Source organism: Anomaloglossus baeobatrachus, chromosome 1, assembly GCF_048569485.1.
Source record: "Anomaloglossus baeobatrachus isolate aAnoBae1 chromosome 1, aAnoBae1.hap1, whole genome shotgun sequence".
NCBI classification, from domain to species: domain Eukaryota; kingdom Metazoa; phylum Chordata; class Amphibia; order Anura; family Aromobatidae; genus Anomaloglossus; species Anomaloglossus baeobatrachus.
This window is the reverse complement of record NC_134353.1, coordinates 390,388,646-390,407,430: the sequence shown is the minus strand read 5'-3', so window position 1 is coordinate 390,407,430 and position 18,785 is coordinate 390,388,646. Positions and strand designations below refer to the sequence as shown.

The window sequence follows — 18,785 nt, the reverse complement described above, 5'->3', positions numbered from 1 at the left end:
TTTTCATTTGCAACAAACCTAGAAATAAATTCAGAAATATAGAATGATGCTTTTGATGCATATTATGAGACTTACCGACATTTGTAGGGAAAATATCTTCATTATTTATCTGAACTTCTATCCAATCCATTAATAAATTCATGTATTTTGGAGCAGAAAGTGCAGTGGGTTTTCGATATCTATTTTCATCTTGCCACCGGTACTCATACTTGGGACCTCCAGACATAATAGGGCACGATTGCTCTGTGCAGCTGTCGCTGATTGTACCATAGATCAGATTGATGCGATTGAAAAAATCTACAACATGAACTGCCACCCAGTCATTCTGGTCCTCCTCATGTGGTAGCTGGACAGCCAACTTTAGATCCAGTCCTGCATTGAGGGATGCTTGAGCTTTCTTATGCAGTTCAAATCGCTGAGTGCCTGGCTCAAATTTTCTTTTAGGACGAAATGTTCTGTCCTTATTAAAAACTTGCTTTAGGGGATTTGCCATTTGAAAATCAGTATAACTGATAGCCTTTTTATGGAGCAGAAGTGTACGGTTGTAATACTGGGGAAAGATAACACAAAAATAATAATCATTTTTATAGCAACAACATATTATGCAGCCCTTTACTATTCAGAGGGAACATGTACACTATAAAATATAAAACACAATATAGAATAACACTAGGTTCAACAAGTACAAGAGGAGTGAGGGCCCTGCTCGCAAGCTTATAATCTATCAGCATTTTATTTTTCCCAATTGTGTCCCCCTATTCCCTCATAGCGGTGACTAGTAAAAATAAAAAATAAAATGTTTGTCGTGTATGGACCAGCCATCAATAATTACTGTATTATGGGCATTCAAGTAATGCTGCATTAACAAGTCATCAGCCAGTATCTGTACAAGTACAAATACAACATGCTATTGAGTGAATGTAGGGCTTAGGGGTGCTTCACACACACAGCGAGCTCGCTGCCGAGATCGCTGCTGAGTCACGCTTTTTGTGACGCAGCAGTGACCTCATTAGCGATCTCGCTGTGTGTGACAATGAGCAGCGATCTGGCCCCTGCTGCGAGATCGCTGCTCGTTACACACAGCCCTGGTTCGTTTTCTTCAAAGCCGCTCTCCCGCTGTGACACACAGATCGCTGTGTGTGACAGCGAGAGAGCGACAAATGAAGCAAGCAGGGAGCAGGAGCCGGCATCTGACAGCTGAGCTAAGCTGTATCCAAGATAAACATCGGGTAACCAAGGTGGTTACCCGATATTTACCTTAGTTACGAGCCTCTGCAGCTCTCACGCTGCCTGTGCTGCCGGCTCCGGCTCTCTGCACATGTAGCTGCTGTACACATCGGGTTAATTAACCCGATGTGTACAGCAGCTAGGAGAGCAAGGAGCCAGCGCTAAGCAGTGTGCGCGGCTCCCTGCTCTCTGCACATGTAGCTGCATTACACATCGGGTTAATTAACCCGATGTGTACTGTAGCTATGGTAGGAGAGCAAGGAGCCAGCGCTCAGTGTGCGCGGCTCCCTGCTCCCTGCACACACAGCTGTGCGCTGGTAACTAATGTAAACATCGGGTAACCATACCCGATGTTTACCTTAGTTACCAGTCTCCGCAGCTTCCAGACGGCAGCTCCGTGCAAGCGCAGCGTCGCTTGCACGTCGCTGCTGGCTGGGGGCTGTTCACTGGTCGCTGGTGAGATCTGCCTGTTTGACAGCTCACCAGCGACCATGTAGCGATGCAGCAGCGATCCTGACCAGGTCAGATCGCTGGTCGGATCGCTGCTGCATCGCTAAGTGTGAAGGTACCCTTAGAAACAGATGATAGGAGGCAGGGCTGTGGAGTAGGTGACCATTTTGGTGGAGTTGGAGTTGATATAAAATGGACCAACTCCTAAAATACATATATGAGTAATAAATTGGGTACAGCAGTTCAATGCAGTACGTTATGAATATTTTTTCATAAGAATTTGGGAAAGTTATGAAATGTAAATGTTGTATTCCTGATCAAAGGATCTAGGCTTTTAGTTGAGATGAATCTGTGCTGCACTTTAGTTAAAATGATGTAAGTAGTGATGTTACCATTTTACTACAATAAATTTATCACAAACATGACTCATGTACAGTTGAAACCAGACATTTACATACATTATCTAAAAAGACACATCTGCATGTATTTTCTCACTAACATGAAATCAGAATAAACCTTTCCCATTTTAGGTCAATTAGGAACCAAAATTATTTATAGTTGCCAAATGCCAGTCAAAACAATTACTGAACAGCCTCAACTAAATGGTGCTAACAGTTATGCTATGTATTGGTAAGGAATCCTACAGTACAATCTAAGGCTATGTGCCCACGCTGCGGATTTTGCGCGGATTTTGCCGTGGATTTGCCGCGGATTTTCCGAAAATCTGCAGCAGCGGCATTTCCAAGCCATTTCAATGGCATTTTGGAAATGCTGTGTCCATGCTGCGGATTTTTCCGCGGCGGATTTGCCGCGGATTTTGATCCGGAAAAATCTGCAGCATGTCAATTATTGTTGCGGATTTTGGTGCGGATTTTGGGTATAGAATGGGGGGAAAAAAAAAAAAAATTCCGCATCAAAATCCACGGCAAATTCGCGGTAAATCCGCGGCAAAAATAAGGTGCGGATTTGCCGTGAAAGTCGCGGATTTTCATGCAGAAAAATCCGCAGGTACATTCTACCGTGGACACATAGCCTTAGGAAGATGGGAGACTAAAAGACTGTAGTCTTCTGCATTATACGCGGCAACAGCAGTGCAGTAAGTTCAATAGGCACAGCAGATCGAACATGATTTCAGTAAAATCAGGTGGCAGATTCTGCTCAACTTTTAAGTTTTCAAAAACTAAAGCAAAATGGCATTTTTGTTTTTAAATGAACCAGTCACATGCAAAAACTGTATTAACCTGCAGATATGGGGGTTAATCTGCAGGCTAACAGCATTTGAAACCTGCCCAGCGTCTGCACATTGAACCCCGCTGCCAGAAGGAAATTAATTTTAATTCTCCTGATAGGTTTCAGTCACATGGTGGCACCAGTGCGAGTTCAATCATCTCTCTGTGTGGTGTATTGAGAGCAGCAGATGTAAACATGCCCCCCACACTTAATGTCAGCCTCGTCCAATGCCGAGCGGCAGTCAGTATTGAGAATATGGTTACAGCTGGCGCTCTCCAAACACAGAGCGGGGACTGAACCCAAGACACCCTTATGACTGAAATCCGAATGCTACCGGGAGGAATAAAATTAATTTCCTCCTGGCAGCGGGGATTAATGTACAGGTGCCAGGCAGGTTTCAAAACACTATTAACCCGCATATTTGCAGATTAGCAGCGTTTTTACAAGTAATATGCTCCCTTAAACTGAGAGTGTTATCACTAGGACAGCATCATTGCTGCCACTAACTAGCTCGTGCCATGTTATCCAACTCTGCCACCTCTTGTGATTAGTACCTCAGTGTCTATAGATATTGTACGCTGAAAGCCTGGTAAGGGTGGGCAGCTTTTTCATCAATGCTACATGGCTAAATCTAAAATCTCTGTCAGAACCGTTGCACCCACTAGTCTAAATGGTACATAGTTTGATTCAGGGTCTCTGTGCCAACATTACCATGCTCCCAGATGAAATAGCAAAAACCAGTTGACAGATTCCCTTTAATGCTCCAACAAATTACTGAAAGCAGCAGCATTTAAGTGGCACATTCTCTGTGAAACAATTCCATTTCTCACAATGTGAGAAGTAGAGATAACTGGCCCATTGAACCATGTCCAAATATGGTGCTAACAGTAAAGCCTCTAGAATAAGCACTGACAGTCCGATAATAAAGGAACCTCAAAGCTGATACAGGCTTGCCGAACCACAGACAGTATGTATCAGACCGTGGCTGTGTGATTCCAGCCATTTATGTCCAACTCTGAAACGCTGCGGTGTTTATGAACACGAAATCGTTTAATAGTTCTGGGTGATTAAGGCACACTGGAGACAGGTCAGACAGGTGGGTCACCGGCAATTCCTCCCTGCTGGCTGCCCTGGAGTGACAGGTCTCTCCCTGCGTGTGTGCATAGGGGGAAACCCATCACTCTAGGTGCGAGGGATTGAAGAAGCCGCACAAAAATAGTATTTTCTGAAATAATACTTCTACAGTACCACATGCTACACCAGAGAGGAAGCATGAGATTAGCAAGGTAAATATGTGGTTCAAGAATTGATGCAGGAAAGAAAGCTATGTAAAACTGCCCACCCTATGGGATTTCTGTGAGGTTGATGAACATGTAGAGCCACAAAGTAAAAAAGAAGGCAGACAGTGTAATGTGTCAGGGGAACTCCTGCTAGTAGGGTTGCGTCTTCTCTATACTCTTGGCGTGGCATCACCACCGAGGTCATGCAGATTGATAGACAGGGTCTAGCTGATTAACCCAGGGAAGGTGCGCTGAGAACAGTCAGATTTTCATTAGATTAGCAGGCACATGCACAGCGCAGAGAAAAGAAGTCTGCAATTGATATGAACACCCAGCATTGGGTATCAGTGTCACTTGCAGACTTTTCTGCCTGCACTGCTCATGTACCCACTTATCTAATGAAAATCTGTGAGTAGGCATCATAGTTTGTGTCTCTGTGTGTGTGTCCTGCTTTCCTATTTTTCAAAAGTTGAGTTATCATATATGCATTAGACGTTTGTTGTGGTGACAGCTAACACATTTGAACTACATTTTTCTACTGTACCTATCAAAGTATGTACACCCACACACATGTACAGTACATATAATATTGAGAGCACGTGCGCACACACACACACACACGTGTTTATAGATGAACTTAAAAAGGGAACCTGTCACCAGGATTTTCCCCTATAAGCTGTGGCCAACACCAGTAAGCCTTATATAGAGCATTCTAGAATACTGTATATACGTACGTGCCTAGGCCGCTCTGTATAACACTTTTTTTTTATTATACTCACCTGCAGGGTGGTTGGCTCCTATGGGCATCGCTGGTCTCGGTCCGGGCCCTGCTATCTTCCTTTTATCGCTGTCCTCCTTCCCCGCTCCATGTGGATGACGCGTCTTACATCATTCAAACAGGGGCCACCATTGCACTCCTGCGCATGCACACTTTGATCTGCCCTGCTGACTGCAGAGCAAAGTAGTGTAATGCACATGTGCAGGTAACGGTCAAAGACCGCCCATTTCCCTTATTTCTCATGGAAATAACTAAAATGATACCAGAGCAGGAACCTGCAGTTTAGAAAACTACAGACTCAGAGCGAGAATTCAGAGGTTGTTACACTGGGCTCAAGTAGAACAGGATGAGAAACAAGAACTGTTGAACACTGTAGTTTAGAACAAAACTCAAGTCAGTCTCAGAATATGCCTCTGTGTTAGAACAAACACCATACCTCCCAACCGTCCCGGATACAGCGGGACTATCACGCTTTGCATTGTTTGTCCCTTTGCCACGGGCGGGAGGGCCGTATCCCGGGCTCCGCCCACCCACTCTCTCCCCGCCTCGCTGCTTTTCCCTCCTACCATCCTAACACGTGACGTGAGTATAACAGAGCGGAGCGCGCTGCCCAAAACTAGTCTCTGTCTGCTCTGTGCTGCTGCTAAGGTATGAAAGCTGAATCTCCCCAGCGCTGATCCCCCCCCCCCCCACTGGCCGGACCGTGAGATCCTCAAGCTGTTTCTATGACTCACTGTGTCCTTATCTATCGTGTGTGCCTGCCCTGCAGCATTGAGAATCAAACAGTGTTTGCTTCTCAATGCTGCAGGCACACCACGGTAGATCAGGACATTGGGGAGAGGACACAGTGTGTACTTACCACTCACTTGTGTCCTCTCCTGCAGGTGCACAGCACTGGCCGGTAATATGCAAAGATAGAAGCATTGCCAATGCTTCTATCAGCTACCGACCACTGATCCCCTGCCTGGCAGAGCTGCTGTTCACACATCAGTTTTTTCCCAATCAGGCACAATCTGCTTTGTGCCTGATGCAACAGATCCGTCTCAGATTGTGAAAAAACTGATGCGACGGATCAGTTTTTTTTTTTTTATGCTGAGAGAGACCCCACACACACACACACGCAGGAACTACCTCGCACGCATCATCACCGCACACGCAGGCACTACCCAGCACACATCATCACCGCACACGCCGGCACTACCCAGCACGCATCATCACCGCACACGCAGGCACTACCCAGCACGCATCATCACCGCACACCCCTGCACTACCACATGCATCATCACCGCACACGCCGGCACTACCCAGCACGCATCATCACCGCACACGCAGGCATTACCCAGCACGCATCATCATCGCACACAACCCGGCATTACCTCAGTGACGTCACCGCTGACAGCGCGACTCCCTTCAGTTGCTGCGTGGAGCTGATAGAGAGAGGCGGTGTTCTACTGCCGTTCCTGTCAGCTTCATGTAGCAGAGCTGAGAGCGTCGCGGGACCTCTGTGGATTACGTCGGACCTGGAGGGGTATTTGCTGATTTTAATAAAATGGTGAAAGAGGGTGTTTTTTTGTCTTTTATTCCAAATAAAGAATTTTTTTGGGTGTATGTGTTTATTTACTTTCACTTACAGGTTAATCATTGGGGGTGTCTCAGACGCCTGCCACGATTAACCCCTTATTACCCCGATTGCCACCGCACCAGGGCAATTCGGGAAGAGCCGGGTAGAGTCCCGGGACTGTCGCATCTAATGGATGCGGCAATTCCGGGCGGCTGCTGGCTGATATTTTTAGGCTGGGGGTCTCCCCATAACGTAGAGCTCCCCATCCTGAGAATACCAGCCTTCAGCCGTGTGGCTTTATCTTGGCTGGTATCAATATTGGGGGGGAACCGCACGCCGTTTTTCTTGTAATTATTTATTTATTTTACTGCACAATATAGACCCGCCCACCGGCGGCTGTGATTGGTTGCAGTGAGACAGCTGTCACTCAGCGTGGGGGCGTGTCTGCCTGCAACTAATAATAGGCGCCGGTGTGCGGGGAAAGCAGGGAATACGAGATTGAATAATGAGCGGCCGGCATTTTCAAATCAGGAGAAGCCGTCGGAGCAGTGTGACAGCCGTGCAGCCCTGCGCCGGTGATCGGTGAGTGGGTGAGAGTGAGTGAATGAGTCAGTGAGTCAGTCAGTGAGTGAGAGAGTTTGAGAGAGAGTGAGTGATTGATTGATTTTCTGACAAGCAATGAATTTATATGACTTCTGGGCATGCTCAGAAGTAAAAACCGGATACGGTACATGCTTCCGGCATTTGAAGCATGACACCGTATCTGGCTTGCATAGACTTTCATTATGCACCATGCTGCACCCGGCGCTAGGCATTTTTTTGCCGCTGGCAAAAAACGTTCCTCTCTGCATCCTGTGCGGCCGCCGGAGTGACGATTTTTGCCGCATCAGGCAAAAACCGGATCAAACGCAACTACATGCGGCGCTAATAAAAGTCTATGAGGAAAAACCACACCCGGCGGCAAAAAAAAACCCAGATTCGTTTTTCCCGCAAGGCGCCGGATTGTGCCGCACAGCAAAAACCTCATGTGTGAACATACCCTTAGCTGCACACCCTGTTCAGCTCTCCTCCTAGGTCCTAGCTGCCTGCACACCCTGTTCAGCCCTGCTCCTGGGTCCTAGCTGCCTGCACACCCTGTTCAGCCCTCCTCCTGGGTCCTAGCTGCCTGCACACCCTGTTCAGCTCTCCTCCTGGGTCCTAGCTGCCTGCACACCCTGTTCAGCTCTTCTCCTAGGTCCTAGCTGCCTGCACACCCTGTTCAGCTCTTCTCCTAGGTCCTAGCTGCCTGCACACCCTGTTCAGCCCTCCTCCTGGGTCCTAGCTGCCTGCACACCCTGTGCAGCTCTCCTCCTGGGTCCTAGCTGCCTGCACACCCTGTGCAGCTCTCCTCCTGGGTCCTAGCTGCCTGCACACCCTGTGCAGCTCTCCTCCTGGGTCCTAGCTGCCTGCACACCCTGTTCAGCTCTCCTCCTGGGTCCTAGCAGCCTGCACACCCTGTTCAGCTCTCCTCCTGGGTCCTAGCTGCCTGCACACCCTGTTCAGCCCTCCTCCTGGGTCCTAGCTGCCTGCATACCCTGTTCAGCCTTCCTCCTGGGTCCTAGCTGCCTGCACACCCTGTTCAGCTCTCCTCCTGGGTCCTAGCCGCCTGCACACCCTGTAGTTAACTCCCTGCCTGTTCTGCACATTGCTGATCTGTGGTGGCTCAGAGCGATCACGGACAGCTTCTGCAGTTTCAGTTTGCTGGATGGGTGTAGATGGGGAGTGGATATGGGTGTGGCCGTTTGTAAAATGGGTGTGGTTAGGGGCGTGGCCTAAAAATTGCCGCGTTGCGCGCCGCAAACTTTGTCCCTCTTTCCCTTCTTTAAAAGTTGGGAGGTATGCAAACACTGTTAGATTTTGGTATGAGCGAAATGATGCTAAGGATCACAGTTTATGCATGAAAGGCCTTAGGCCAAACTCAAGCTGCAGTGTGCACCAATTGCCTAAAGTGTGGCAAAATGAAATGGGTTGATCTGAAGGAAATAGCCATGGAGCTGAAATAGAAAGAAAAGAGATAATTTGTCCCCTATACAGCCAAGAAGGGAAAAAGGGAGGGGACGAGGGGAACACTGCCTCAAGGAGGAGATAGAGTACAGCAATGTAGAATATTGGTCCTGTGGGCAGAGGGCATTTTTCTGCCAAAAGTCCCATAAAGTCAACAGCTACTGTTCCAGAATGCTGTATATAAGTGCCCAGGCCGCTCTGTAGAAAAATACCTTTATAATGCTCACTTAGGGGGCGGTTCGGTCCAATGGGTGTCACTGGTCTCGATTTGGCGCCTCCTCCATCTTGTGCGATTGTAGTCCTGCTCAGCCTTGTGTGGATTATGTAACACCACCAATACAGGTGCCATTGGTGGTGTCCTCATTTAATACACATTCATGGCTTATCCGATAGCTATGCCATAAATCTACATGATGGGAATACCCCATTAATTATATTAACTTCCTGACAATATTCGCCGAACATGTACAGTGCGAAATAGTAGCAGGTGTATGGGGCTGTGTTAAAGCCAAGACCTGCCTCTAACCCGCAATTTTTAGCGTGTTAAATGCCCCTGTCAAACTGTGACAGGGCATTGACAGCGCGCCGGCATGGGGACGCGCTGTTCTATGCGCCTATTAGCGCATCTGTAATATGGTCACGGGGCGCCGATGGCTTGCTATGATAGCAAGGGGTCTGCTGAAGACCTCTGTGCTTATCATTATAGAGCTCCTTTGAAAACTTGCCTGTGGTTCAAAGAAGACTGTGTTTTTTCTATATACTACAATACTGTGGTATTGCTGTATATAGCACAAACGATAAAAAAAATTGCAGGTTCATGTCTCCTAATGGGACTAATAAATACAGTGAAAGTAAAAAAAAAAAAAGTTTTTCAAAAATTACAGAAAACAAAAAAAAAAGTTTAAATCACCCCACTAAAAATAAAGATTAAAAAAAATGTATCTAATATTGCTGAGTTCAGAAAAATACAATCTATCTAAAAATAATTAGCCTGAATGGTAAACACCATAAACAGAAAAAAATTCAAGAACACCAACACTGCATTTTTTTGGTTGAGGTAACAAGTGATCAAAATGTCATATCTGTCCCAAAATGGTAGCAATACAAACATTGCCTTATCCCGCAATAAAGAAGCTATCACACGGCTTGTTTTCTACTAAAAATGGAAATGTTGCGGATCTCGGAAAATAGAGACCACCCCCCCTTTTTTTTAAAAAAAAAAACTTACAATTTTTTTTTAATTATTAAAAAATCTGAATGTCTGCTATTGCCGTAAAGCTACTGATGTAGAGAGCCATATTGCCAGGTCAGTTTTTCCACATGCTGTATGCCGTAATAAACAATTCCCAAAAACCAAATCCATTTTTTTTCCTACAATTTCACCACACTTGTTTTTTTTTTTTTTTCCTGTTTTTAATACACTATGTTGTAAAAAAATACAAACATTTCAAAGTACAACTCGCCTTGCAAAAACACAAGCCCATACATGAACAGAAAAAAAAAGAAGTTATGGGTCTGGGAAGAAAGGGGGAAAAAAAACCAAAACATCAAAAACTAAAATTTTGTGTGTTGGGGGGTTGTGAAGGGGGTTATTAAGGCTGTCCGCTACCTCAACCCATTTTTAAATAAAAATAGCAGACACTCGCCTCCCACACTCATGCCATTCCAGGAATGATGTCACCAAGTCTGCTAAGGGTTGCGTGACATTGTCATACGACGTGAGCCCTGCTGCATAAAGTGGCTGCTAATAAACTGCTGCGGTATAATTTCTTTTCGATGACTCTCAGACAAGAGTAAGGGCTCATGCGCACGTAACTGCAGAATATTCTGCAGCGATTTGACAGAACATGTGCGCGTCAAATCGCTGCAGAAAAACTGCATAATGTTTTTGTTAAAAAAAGCAGATTCCATGCACTCGTGATGCTGCCCCCACCATAGACAGAGTGGGAGCTGCATCCAGAACGCACAAATAATTGACATGCTCATTTTATGAACGCACGGATTTGGGTCAAACTTTTAGCACCCAAATCGCTGCGTTCATAAAAGCATTGTGCGCACGTATCAAGCACAATCTACATAGATTGTGCAGGGAATGCAGAACGCATGCATTTACGCTGCAGTGCTATAAGCAGAGTAAATGCATGTGAGTACGCAACATGCGCATGAGCCCTAAGATGTCACAACACGGCAGCCCAACATCAGCTGCTGATTCGCTGCGGAGCTCACATGGCATAAATGTCTCGCAAGCTTGAGAGCCAACATTGTGGAACGGCACCGGTTTATGAAAGCATATAATATTTTTTTTTATTTGGCAAGGGGTACTACTTCAGTTATAAAGGGCTTGTCCAGGTATTGAACAACCCCTTTAAACATAAATTACATTCATATCATGAGCATGTCATAAATGACTGAGATGTGTCAAGACTGACATTTTGGAAGCATGATACTTAATGAATTTGGTGTATGTTTTAGCTGCCGTGTGCCACACCAAGAAATATAGGACAGTCAGGTGATGGAGTATATTTCTGTCATAATTTACGCCACCTTTGCAGCATAAATTAAAGGCGTCCTCTACTAAAGGACACCCAGCTTAATCAATGCAGGACCCTAATAAAATAAAAACAATGTATCCTCACCACCTGCAGCAGCGACACTCCAGCCATACTGGAGGCTGACGTGACTTGTTGTGTCACATGCTGGCTGCAGCCAATAAGTGGTGCTCATCAAATGCGGCTTATTAATATTCCATCAGGGCAGACTTTCGCTCTGATGAAATAGTAAGGCTATATGATAGAGTTTTTGTTGCATTTTTTTGGTGCAGTTTTGTTGTCAGAAAGTTCTCACTTTTGACTTCCCAGCAAACTTTATGAGAATTCAGATTTACTGTGCGCACATTCGTTTTTTTTGTCTACAGTGTATGGCTATCTCCGCATGCTGCATCTTTGTGGTGACCACAGAGATACACATTTTTGGCCCAGGAAAAACGCTACATCTGAAGCTCACAGCAAGCGCCATAGAACACGACTGCCTGCTGTGAGCTCAACTTAATTCGCTGCGTGGAGCTCACAGCAGTCAGTCATGTTCTATGGTGCTCGTTGTGAGCTTCAGATGTAGCAGTGGTGGAAGCGTCGTGGGACCTAGTGTGGATTACATTACGTCGGACCTGCAGGAGTGATTCTGGAGTTAATAAAGGGGTGAAAGAGGGGGCTTTTTTGTCTTTTATTTCAAATAAAAGGATTTTGTCGGTGTTTGTGTTTATTTACTTTCACTTACAGATTAGTGATTGGGGGGTCTCAGATGCCTGCCAGTAATAATCTAGGCATTGTGGCTACTGTGAGCTTCCATTAACTCCCTCATTACCCTGACTTCCACCGCACTAGGGCAATCGGGAAGAGCCTGGTAAAGTGCCAGAGCTGTCGCATCGAATGTATGTGGTATTTCCGGACAGCTGTTGGTTGATATTTTTAACAATCAAAAAGACTGCTGGAACACCATGGTAAATGTGAACAGGGTGCTAGCCAAAATATACAAAATCTATATGAAGTGAAAGCTGCACACCAAATTCAGAGAAATATGAACAAGCATAACTGCTTTACAATACATAAGGAATGAAAAATACACTTAGCCATATAAAAAATTGAAATGTGACATTGCATGAATGCTGAGGATTATTTTGAAAAGAAAAAAAAAAAAAAAAAAAGATATTTAGCTAATGTATTGATCAATTCATTACTGCCCCCATAACTGTCTGAGAACCCAGTCCCGCCCTTTAGCTATGGTTATACAACTTCCTAAATGGCCAGGTCCCTTGCTTCCCATACACAAGCAGGTTTCAACCGCACACAAAGGTAAATTTGGTTAGGTACCCATACACACAAGCAGGTTTCAACCGCACATAGAGGTAACATTTGGTTAAAGACCCATACACACAAGCAGGTTTTAACCGCATAGAGAGGTAACATTTGGTTGGTGACCCCATAAATAAGAGATTACCGTGAAGTGGTTATGGGGCAGTAATGAATTGATCAATACATTAGCTAAATATTTCTTTTTTTTAAAATAATCCTCAGCATTCACGCAATTTCACATTTCAATTTTTTCAAATTTTCATATGGCTATTTGTATTTTTCATTCCTTATGTACTATACAGCAGTTATGGTTGATATTTTCAGGCTGCGGGGCACCCAATAACCATGAGTATGCTGAGCCTGAAAATATCAGCACCCAGCTGTCAGGCTTTATCTGTGCTGGTATCATAATATGGAGGATCCTACACCAATTTTTTTAAAGTTTATTTTACTATACAATATAGACCTGCCCACCAGCATCTATAATTGGAAGCCTCTAGCACACTGTCACTCAGCAGGGGTGGGGGGGCTCATCTGACTGCAACTAATCACAGTCGCTGGTGGAAGCAGTGAATATATATGAGCCTAATGAGTGGCCCAGGAAGAAGAATGAGAGGCTGCAGGAGCAGTTTGACAGCTGCCCCGTTGACTCGGTAAGTATGAACCGCTTGCTGCTACCCCTTTGCGCCGGTTTCTGGTCCCCATATACTTTATATGGGGACTGGCATCTGGCCAGATACCAGGGATCAATCCCCCACCGACCCCAAGTCAGCGAGGGATTGATATGCCAGTACTCCGAAAAGCAAGGACAAAACGCAAAAAGAACTGACATGCTGCATCTTTGTGCAACAAAGATGTAGCCAAAAATAATGTGCGCACAACAAAAATGAAATCTCATAGACTTTGCTGGGTAAGGAAATGCATGCAATTTTGGGACCAAAACTGCACCCAAAAAATGCTGAAAAATGCAGCAAAATACACAGCATGCGCACAAGGCCTATTTGTCACAAACTTCTGACAAAAAAATTCAGCATGTTCTACCTTCTTGAGCTTTTGTCACACTTTCTACGGAAAAACACATGAAATCAGAATTGACAAAAACGCACCATCATTACAAGCGTGGTTTTTTTTCACATTTCCAGGCACTCTGGGACAAGGTGCAGTTTTGGTTGCAGTTTTTGTGACAACAAAACTGCAGTGTGCGCATATAGCATATGTGACAAGTCACTGCATACTCTGGGAATAGCGGCACAGCTGCGTGAAGTGAGCATACAACAATTTATTCTAATTAGGGTCCTGAATAGATTAGGCTAGGGTTATCTGGTAGTTGAGAACCTCTAAGATAAATATCGTGACCACTACAAACTTTTGGTAGCAACAACCTGCGCACCTAATTGATTATCTGGATCGTGTGTATGTGATGGCACTAAGGCCGGGTACACATATCCAGCTTTTCGCCAGTTTGACGGATGCGGCGCACGCCAGTACAGTGTATACAGTACACTGGCAGCGCAACAACAAGCGCCGGTCACATGTTGTCATGTGACCGGAGCATGTGACCCGGAAGTTGCGGCGCTGCCATTGTACTGTATCATACTGCACTGGCGTTCGCCGCATCTGTCAAACCGGCGAAAAGCCGGATATGTGTACCCGGCCTAAGAAGATAAGAATTCCAAAGAAGAAATGAGATCACAACACTCTCTGGGAAAATCCAAGCTGTTCTTTATTCAAACCATGAAGTGGAGTAAAACAGCGGTAAGAGAGGCGGGTGCCAGCTCCCTCAGTCCTCAGTCTTCTTTGGAATTCTTGGATCCTTACCTCATCTCCACAAGCACCCAGGAACCATCGCAGTGGATGGCTGGTGGGGTCACACATAGCGAAGCTATAAATGCAAACAGTTGCACACTGAAAAAGCCAAAAATGTATAAGGGAAAATATGGCACTGCATTACTGCAAAAGAGAGATATTTAGTTTATGTATTGGCCAATGCATGTAAGCCCGGAAACCAAACAGCAAGGTATATCTCTGTATTCCGGGAACCTAACTTAAATGCCACTATCTAGGTTAAAAACATCCATTTTGGATGGATGTTTTTAACCTAGATAGTGGCATTTAAGTTAGGTTCCCGGAATACAGAGATATACCTTGCCGTTGGTTCCGGGCTTACATGCATTGAACAATACATAAACTAAATATCTCTCTTTTGCAGTAATGCAGTGCCATATTTTCCCTAGTACATGTTTGGCTTTTTCAGGTGTGAAACTGTATGCATTTATAGTTACTATGTTTTTTTAGTTAGCACACGTTCACATTTGTTGGATGTGTGGGTCAGTTTTTTGATATTACACATAGCGAAGCAGCAGCGATCACGACCAGCGATCTGACCTTATGAGGATCGCTGCTGCGTCGTTACATGGTCACTGGTGAGCTGTCAAACAGGCAGATCTTACCAGCGACCTGCCCCCAGCCACGCGTGGAAGCATAACTAAGGTGAATATCGGGTAACCAAGGAAAGCATTTCTCTTAGTTACCCGATATTTACCTTAGTTACTAGCGACCGCCGCTCTCACGCTGCCAGTGCTGGCTCCCTGTTCCCTGCACTCCTAGCTAGAGTACACATCGGGTTAATTACCCGATGTGTACTCCACCTATGTGTGCAGGGGGCAGGGAGCCAGCACTGGCAGCGTGAGAGCGGAGGATGCTAGTAACTAAGGTAAATATCGGGTAACCAAGGAAAGGGCTTCTTGGTTACCCGATGTTTACCCTAGTTACAGCTTACCGCAGCTGCCAGACGCCGTCTCCCTGCTCGCTTCAGTTCGTCGCTCTCTCGCTGTCACACACAGCGATGTGTGCTTCACAGCGGGAGAGCAACGTCCAAAAAAATGAAGCAGGACATTCAGCAACGACCAGCGACCTCACAGCAGGGGCCAGGTCGTTACTGGATGTCACACACAGCGACGGGACGTCGCTGCTACATCACAGAAAATGGTGACTTAGCAGCGACGTCGTTGTCGTTGCTATGCGTGATACCACCTTTAGTCTCTCTCCTCCCGGGCACCAGCACAAGGTACACGACGGTAGTGCACACCCATACTTCTTTTATAGCACTAAGAAGATCATCCTCGGCTAGCTAACCCCAATCAAGGTGGGGGGGGGGCGCGCAGCCAAACCCCAGCCACAAGGGAGGGGCAGGTGGCCAATCCACAGCCACACAACCTCAGAGGAGAGAGAGCACATCATAAGTGGGAGTGTTGCCGACGGACACCTCCTATGGGAGACACTAGCTCCCCGCAAAGTACACTCAGAGATCCTATTAGGAATTTCCTAAGCCCCCCTCAGAACACTGGCGCAGCCGCACTGACTGACGTACTGTACGGACGTGCGTGAAAGGAAACAGCTTCCGTAACAAAACTAGCTTGAACTCTCCTCCTTCCTTCCCGCCTTTTGTAGCTCGCTCGCAGAACAGCTAGATATGAGCATTACCTCAGCCAGAAGCAGGGCGCGACGCCTCCACTGTGCAGTCCGCTTATAGAGAAAGTAAACTTCCAGCTGCCAGTCCCTTCGTGTCTCCCTCAGCAGGCAGCGCGTCACGAGGAGGGTCCAGCAGCAGCTTCCGCTCGGAATGCGGCTGTGTGACACGTGACTTCACCCCGCCTAATTCTCCTCAGTCAGTGGACGGCTGGCCTGCTCCGGGACATTACCTCAGGATTTCACCACTGCCGTGTACTGCGCTCTGAAGTCAGCTTCTTATCCGGGGCTGAAGTTGGTTTCGTACTCTATTTTCTTTTTTTTTTTTTAGTTCAGGTTTAACATACAAAATGACAATAATAGTTACAGTGCAGTGCATGATAAACCGGGCACATTTATGGCCATCAAAGTGGGCGTTCTTAAGGCCACTTTCACACTTGCGTTGAACGGCATCCGTCACAATGCGTTGTGTGATGCATGTGACGGATGCGTTGTAAATAGTGTGATATAAAGGCAACGGATTCCTGTGAAATAACGCCTTGCGTTAAGCCGAGCGAGAGAGCCCCCATAATCACTGCACACACCCCGGCACTACCGCACCCATTATCACTGCACCCACCCCGGCGCTACCGCACTCATCATCATCACCACACACATCCCGGCACTACCGCACTCATCATCATCACCACACACATCCCGGCACTACCGCTCCCATCATCACCGCACACACGCAAGCACTACTGCACTCATCATCCCCGCACACATGCAAGCACTACTGCACTCATCATCCCCGCACACACCCCGGCACTACCGCTCCCATCATCACCGCACACACGCAAGCACTACTGCACTCATCATCCCCGCACACATGCAAGCACTACTGCACTCATCATCCCCGCACACATGCAAGCACTATTGCACTCATCATCCCCGCACACACGCTGGCACTACCGCACTCCTCATCACCGCACACACGCAAGCACTATTGCACTCCTCATCCCCGCACACACACAGGCACTACCGCACAAATCATCATCACCGCGCACACCCCGGCACTACTGCACCCATCATCACCGCACATACATCGGCACTACCGCACTCATCATCGCATATACACCGGCACTACCACTCCTATCATCACCACACACACTACCTCAGTGACGTCCTCGCTGACAGCGCGACTCACTTCAGTTGCTGCCTGGAGCTGACGGAGAGCAGCGGTGTTCTACAGCCACTCCTGTCAGCTTCATGTAACATAGCTGGATGCGTCGCAGGACCTAGTGTGGATTACACTGGACCTGGAGGGGTATTTGGGGATTAATAAAGTGGTGAAAGAGGTTTTTTTTATCTTTTATTGCAAATAAAGTATTTTTTCGTGTGTATGTGTTTATTTTTTTTCACTTACAGGTTAATCATTTTGCGTGTCTCATAGACGCCTGCCATGATTAACCTAGGAATTAGTGGCAGTTATGGGCTGCTGCCATTAACTCCTTATTACCTCGATTGCCACCGCACCAGGGCAATTCGGGACTGTTGTGTCTAATGGATGCGGCAATTCTGGGCGGCTGCTGGCTGATATTGTTAGGCTGGGGGCTCCCCATAACGTGGGGCTCCCCATTCTGAGAGTATCAGCCTTTAGCCGTGTGACTTTACCTTGGCTGGTATCAAAATTAGTGGGGACCCCCCCCCTTTTTTTTTTTCATTTATTTTACTGCACGATATAGACCCGCCCATCGGCGGCTGTGATTGGTTGCAGTGAGACAGCTGTCAGTGTGGGGGCGGGTCTGACTGCAACCAATCATAGGCGCCGGTGGGCGGGAGAAGCAGTGAATACTAGATGGAATAATGAGCAGCCGGCATTTTCAAAAGAGGAAAATCCGCCGGAGCTTTGTGACAACTGTGCGGCGTTGCGCCCGTGATCGGTGAGTATGAGAGAGGGGATGAGAGGGGGGAGAGAGACCAGGAGTGATTTTAAACGATTTAGATCGTTCTGCTGGACATGCTCAGCATGCTCAGTAGAACGTGACGAAATCCGTCAGCGGATTCCGCCGCTTAGCGGCAGATTCCGCCACCATAGACAATCATTAGACACCTTGGCGGATTCCAACGGAATCCATCAAGGTGCGTTATTTTAACGACCCAAAAAACGCTACATGTAGCGTTTTCTCCGCTGGACACTGCGTCAAAATAACGATGCAGCGTCATCCAGCGGATGAAACGCAGACACTTGCCTTACGGTGCGTCGTCAATACAAGTCTATGGAGAATAGCGCAGTGCATTAACGGACTGCGCTATTCTCCATATTGGTGGATTACGCTGAACGCAAGTGTGAAAGCGGCCTAAAAGGGATAAAGGAATTTGGGCCACTGATGTCACACTGCAGACACACACAGAATGTGATGCCCCACATCTAACCCAGGTCCCTCCAGCTCGAATGGTTTCTGGCCACCAAAGCTCGCACCAAAGTGGACAAATAGCCAATTCTCCCAGATGTCAACAAGAACTCCCGATTTCGGCACTGTATCTCATGGGGTCAGGTGAGATTGATTTCACAATGGTCTCCCCTAACCCTGTGATGTCAGTGCCACGCAGCTGTGGCGTCACAGAGGTCAGGTGAATGAACTCACTTGTCTCAGTAACATCACCTCACCTGCAGGCGCACACACATTGCTGTGTGCACCCCTGTGGTGACCTGGGCTGACCTCATGAGGTCTTCTCAGGTCACTACAGGGAAGCACACAAAGCAGTTTGTATGGCTGCTGGCACAATCAATGGGGGACATTATGTTTTCTATTGAATGTGCAAGTGAGTATGGGATCGACGTGGGCACACCAGATTTGGATTAAGACAGACCTTGATTAGGGCTTTGACAGGGAATTAAATTGGTAAAGAGGGCATCT

The 18,785-nt window shown here is 46.7% G+C and overlaps 1 protein-coding gene across 1 annotated transcript in view; it reads right to left on the bottom strand.

Moving 5' to 3' along the window:
• The window catches only part of LOC142293599 (MOB kinase activator 3A), a 44,988-nt gene extending 28,963 nt beyond the window's left edge, over positions 1-16,025 (bottom strand). Inside the window, exons 1-2 of the mRNA XM_075337831.1 lie at positions 15,901-16,025; positions 76-550 (exon numbers count right to left, since the gene is read on the bottom strand). Of these exons, the coding sequence (XP_075193946.1) occupies positions 76-493 (418 nt within the window). The 5' untranslated portion in view covers positions 494-550; positions 15,901-16,025. The remainder of the gene's footprint in view (positions 1-75; positions 551-15,900) is intronic.
• Positions 16,026-18,785: the final 2,760 nt, after the last annotated feature.